At 48.1% G+C, this 5,307-nt stretch overlaps 1 protein-coding gene across 1 annotated transcript; it reads right to left on the bottom strand.

The window, feature by feature from the left end:
* Positions 1 to 2,265: 2,265 nt before the first annotated feature.
* Positions 2,266 to 4,345, bottom strand: LOC111393127. Its single transcript, XM_023018521.1, has 6 exons — positions 4,227 to 4,345; positions 3,652 to 3,948; positions 3,291 to 3,564; positions 2,544 to 3,143; positions 2,391 to 2,441; positions 2,266 to 2,274 (listed from the first exon to the last, which is right to left on the bottom strand). Exons 1-6 carry the CDS (start codon positions 4,343 to 4,345, stop codon positions 2,266 to 2,268), a joined length of 1,350 nt encoding a protein of 449 aa, XP_022874289.1.
* Between the last annotated feature and the right edge of the window lie 962 nt (positions 4,346 to 5,307).

Here is a 5,307-nt window from a genome sequence, read left to right as displayed (position 1 = left end):
GGAGGCCAATGTGGCGAGGGAGGAGGCAGTCAAAGATTACATTGTCAACTTCCACAACACTGAGGAGTACAAGAGTTTCAGCGTCTACTGGAGGAATTATGTCTATGCTGAAATGATGGAGAGGGCTGAGGAACTCTTTCCAAATCAAGACATGTCACAGCTGAGGTCGGAGTTTGTGGATGAAGTGCCTCAGACCCTAGCTGATGAAGCGGTTGGGGATGAGGCAGTGGAGGCAGAAGAGAGTTCTGATGCTCAAGCTGCGGAGGCTCCTGCTGTCGAGGCACCTCCGCCATCATCCGAGGCTTAGGATAGTTTACTTTTTAGTTAATTTTGATGTACTGGCCTCAGACCCTCCTTTTGTAACATTGAAAATTAATATAATCTTTTTCATTCAATGTTGTTCTTCCAAGTGCATTGGCCTCGTTACGTAATCACACTTTAATAACCTTGACTTGATATCCCAACTCCAATCACTTAAATAAATTGTACTAAAGCCACACAAACCATGACTGATATTGGATTTAAGCAAGTAAATTATACTTAAGCTTAATAACCGTAACCTGAATAGACCTTAATACTGGACCGTCTTCTAGCTGAACTGAGGACATTGCTATGTCTGATCGAGTTGCTTGAAGCCCATAGTGGTTGGGCCTTGTGAACCTGGGAAAAGAAGTTCGATCCTCATTGAGGCTTCTCTCCGTGGCGTTCAGTCTCACCAAAGGGGGGCAAATGACGTGTGCCTCGAAGTTCAAGCGAGGTGGCCCAGAGATGGGGCGCTGCTCTGAGGTGACGACCTTCCCAACAAGGTTGATGGTTCATCCATGTTGAGACTTTTCCCAGTGGCGTTCAGCCTCGCCAAAGGGAGGCAAGTGGTATGCGTCTTGGAGTTCAAGTGAGGTGGCCCAGAGATGGGTCCCTGACCTCTCCTCCGAGGTGACGATACTTTCCAACATGGTGGATGATTCATCCATGTTGAGGCTTCTCCCAGTGACGTTCAGCCTCGCCAAAGGGAAGTAAGTGGCATACACCTCGGAGTTCAAGCGAGGTGGCCCAGAAATAGGGCGTTGCTTCGAGGTGACGACGCTTCCCAACATGGTGGATGATTCATAAATGTTGAGGCTTCTCCCATGGGCGTTCAGCCTCGCCAAATGGAGGCAAGTGGCGTGCGCCTTGGAGTTCAAGCGAGGTGGCCCAGAGATGGGTCACTGACCTCTCCTTCGAGGTGATGACGCTTCCCAACATGGTGGATGGTTCATCCATATTGAGGCTTCTCCCAGTGGCGTTCAGCCTCGTCAAAGGAAGACAAGTGGCATGCGCCTCGGAGTTCAAACGAGGTGGCCTAGAGATGGGTCGCTGACCTCTCCTCCGAGGTGACGACGCTTCCCAATATGGTGGATGGTTCATCCATGTTGAGACTTCTCCCAGTGGCGTTCAGCCTCGCCAAAGGGAGGCAAGTGGCGTGAGCCTCGGAGTTCAAGCGAGGTGGCCCAGAGATGGGGCGCTGACCTCTTCTCCAAGGTGACGACGCTTCCCAACATGGTGGATGGTTTATTTATGTTGAGGCTTCTCCCAGTGGCATTCAGCCTCGCCAAAGGGAGGCAAGTGGCGTGCGCCTCAGAGTTCAAGCGAGGTGGCCCAGAGATGGGGCGTTGACCTCTCATTCGAGGTGACGACGTAGTGCGAGATGAGTTCAATCATGGACAATTTTATTGAATCATGGAAATGTTACATGAGCTTGGAAAGATCGTCCAGCGAGGTAGTACATTCATTGATAATAGATTCGGAGGTGCTCAATGTTCCATGGACGGGGTTGTGCCTTTCCATCCATGTCCTCAATCTGGTATGTCCCATGTTGGATCTCCTCTTTGATTCTATACGGGCCTTTCCAATTCAGACCCAAGGTACACGCTTGGTTTCTTGGAGGAGAGGAAGACTCTCCTAAGGACCAGGTCGTTGATTCAAAATGACATCTTCTTCACCTTTGAGTTGAAGTACTTCGTCATCTTTCTTTGATATGTGGCGAGCTTCAGCTGGACGTCATCTCTTCTTTCCTCAATAAAGTCGAGGTCGAACCTCTGGAGCTCGTCGTTTGTTATTTCACTGAAGTGCAGACGTCGTAGAGATGGAAGTCCGACCTCGACGGAGCTCATTGCTTCAGTTTCGTATGCCATAAGGAAATGTATTTCCCCTGTGGGGGTCCTCGTTGTGGTTTGGATTGCTCAAAGTACTTGCGGTAGCTCATCCACCCAGGCCCCTTTTGACACATCAAGCTTCCTTTTCAGGATATGTTTGATGGTCTTGTTCACAGCTTCAACTTGGCCATTTGCTTGTGGGTGGTGAGGTATGGAGAAGTGCTTCTTGATGCCAAGTTCTTCACACAAACTTCTGACCTTCTTATCGTCGAACTGTTTACTATTGTCTGAGACGAGGAGAATCCCGAACTGTCATATAATGTTTTTCCACAAGAACTTGGAGGTGTTTGTCTCTGTGATTTTTGCCAGTGGTTCAGCCTCAACCCACTTCGTGAAGTAATTAATGGCCACAATTGCAAAGTTCGTGCCTCCTCTGCCTTTCGGTAGAGGACTTATGAGGTCCACACCCCACTTTGAGAAAGGCCAGGGGCTGGAGACCGCGGTCAAATCTTGCGATGGTTGTCTTTGGATAGGAGAGAATCGTTGGCATTTGTCACATTTTCGTATAAACTGGAGGGCGTCATTTTTCAAGGTAGGCCAATAGTACCCCTGTCTCCGTATTTTTTGCACCAAAGATAGACCTCCAGAGTGGTTACCACACACTCCCTCGTGGACTTCCCTTAAGATGTAGGTAGCATCTTCTCTTCCCACGCATCGAAGGAGTGGAGAGGAAAAGCTCCTCTTGTAGAGTACGTCATCGATGAAGAAGAAATAAGCTGGCCTCCTCCTTAGCTTGTAAGTCTCATGCTTATTAGCGGGAAGTACCTGGTCCTTTAGGTAGGCTATGATAGGCTGCATCCAGGTAGGAGTCCCAACAACCCACATTACGTTGGGGGCCTCGGTTGATGGTATGAGGAGGTACTCTATTGGGACTATTGTGAGTAGTTCGAAATCCTTGCTACTTGCAAGTTTGGAGAGTGCGTCCGCATGTGCATTTTCAACACGGGGGATCTGGATCAACTCAAAATTTTCAAATGATGGGGCGAGGTTCATCACCATTTTCAAGTAGGAGGCCATGGTTTTGTCTTTGGCCGAGAAGTTGCCGTTTACCTAGCTAATGATCAACTGGGAGTTGCTACTGATAAGTAACCTCTTCACTTGCATTTCTCTGGCTAATCTGGAGCTCGCAAGAAGTGCCTCATACTCTGCCACATTATTGGTGGCCTTGAACATAAACCTTATAGCCGAGTTCAGCTTGTGACCTTCTGGGCTGATGAGGACAACTTCGGCACCTGAACCGGTGTCCCCAAACGACCCATCCATGAATAAGTTCCATGTAGGGAGCTCGACATTTTCTATGATTTCATCCACCTCGGGTAAATTGACAAATTCTGCCACAAAATCAGCCAAGGCTTGGCCCTTGATGGCCGCCCTAGCCTTGAATACGATGTTAAATTCACTTAGCTCCACTGCCCACTTCAATAATCTTCCTGAGGCATCGGGTTTTTGAAGTACTTACCTCAGGGGAAAGTTTGTTAGCACATGTATGGTGTGGGCTTGGAAATAGGGCCTCAATTTTCTAGAAGTCGTGATCAAGGCCAAAGCAAGCTTCTCCATATCAGGGTAACGGGTTTCGGGCGATAGTAGTGCTTTACTTGTGTAGTATATGGGGAGTTGGGTCATCCCTTCTTCTCGGATTAGAACTGCACTGATGGCCTCATTGGAGATGGCCAAATACAGCTGAAAAATCTCGCTAGGCTTCGGTTTGGAGAGGAGGGGGCCTGCCCTAGGTGCCTTTTCAGGAGCTGAAAGGCCTCTTCAAATTCCTCGGTCCATTGGAACTTCTTCCCAGCTTTCAACACTTTGAAAAATGAGAGACATTTGTCTGTAGCTTTGGAGACGAATCAACTAAGTGCGCCAACTCGCCTAGTCAAGCTTTGTACCTCTTTTGGCTTTTGGAGGGACCTCATCTTGCATAGGGCCTCAATCTTCTCAGGGTTGGCTTCAATTCCGCGTTGGTTGACCATGTATCCTAAAAACTTTCTGAAGGCAACCTCGTAAGCGCACTTGAGGGGGTTGAGCCTCATCCTATACCTTTTCAAGATTTGAAAGGTGTAGTTGAGGTGCGTCACGTGGTCCCCAACTTCCATACTTTTCACAAGCATGTCATCTACGTAGACCTTCATTGTCTTGCCGATGAGGTCCGCAAACATTTTGTTAACCCGAAGGGCATCATCTTATAGCAGTAAATGCCTCTGTCTGTGATAAAAGAGGTATGTTCCTCATCGGTCGGGTGCATGGAAATTTGGTTGTAGCCGGAGTATGCATCCATGAAGCTCAACAACTCGTGCCCAGCCATGGAATCTACCAGTTGGTCAATCCTTGGGAGTGGAAAGCTGTCATTCGGGCAAGTTTTGTTGAGGTTAGTGAAATCAATGCACACCCTCCACTTTCAGTTGTGTTTCTTCACTAAAACTGGGTTGGAGACCCATCTCGGATAGGTGGCCTCCTTGATGAAGCCATTTTGGATGAGCTTTTGAACTTCTTCCTTCAGGGCCTCATACCTCTCAGGTTTAAGGGCTTTTCTCTTTTGTCTGTGCGGGGCAACGTTATGATCAATTTTCAAGTGGTGGCAATTGACCTTGGGGTCTATGCCTACCATGTCCTCATGCCTCCAAGCAAAGACATCAAGGTTCCTACTTAGGAAATCCTTGATCTTTTCTTTCAAACTATTGGACAAGCCTTTTTCCCACTTTCAACAATTTGGATGGGTCTCTGGGGTCCACCAAGAAGCTTTCAAGTTCCTCAACTGGGGATGCTTGAGGTTCGTGCTTAATTATGCGAGGGTCAATCTCATCGATAACTAATATTCTTGGCATTGGTGGTGCGTCGATCATTTCCACATCTTTCGATTTGGAGAGAGCATTACCTGGGACATCAGCTATGACTATGTCTGCGATAATCATATGGACGTCCCGGGGATCTACCTTTCTGATGGAGCTTAGATAGCACTCTCTCGAGCCTCTTTGGTCGCCTCTCACAATTGCCACCCCCTTTTCCGTCGGAAACTTCATGCATAGGTGGTAGATGGAGGTGACGGCTCCCAATTCCTTTAGAGCTGGCCTACTGTAGGCCGATCGATTGTCAACAATGGGAATTCCATAAAGTTCATTGT

This window comes from Olea europaea, chromosome 4, assembly GCF_002742605.1.
Source record: "Olea europaea var. sylvestris chromosome 4, O_europaea_v1, whole genome shotgun sequence".
In the NCBI taxonomy this organism is placed as follows: Eukaryota; Viridiplantae; Streptophyta; class Magnoliopsida; order Lamiales; family Oleaceae; genus Olea; species Olea europaea.
Note: the sequence above shows the minus strand (reverse complement) of the source record. Positions and strands in the feature narration are given on the sequence as shown.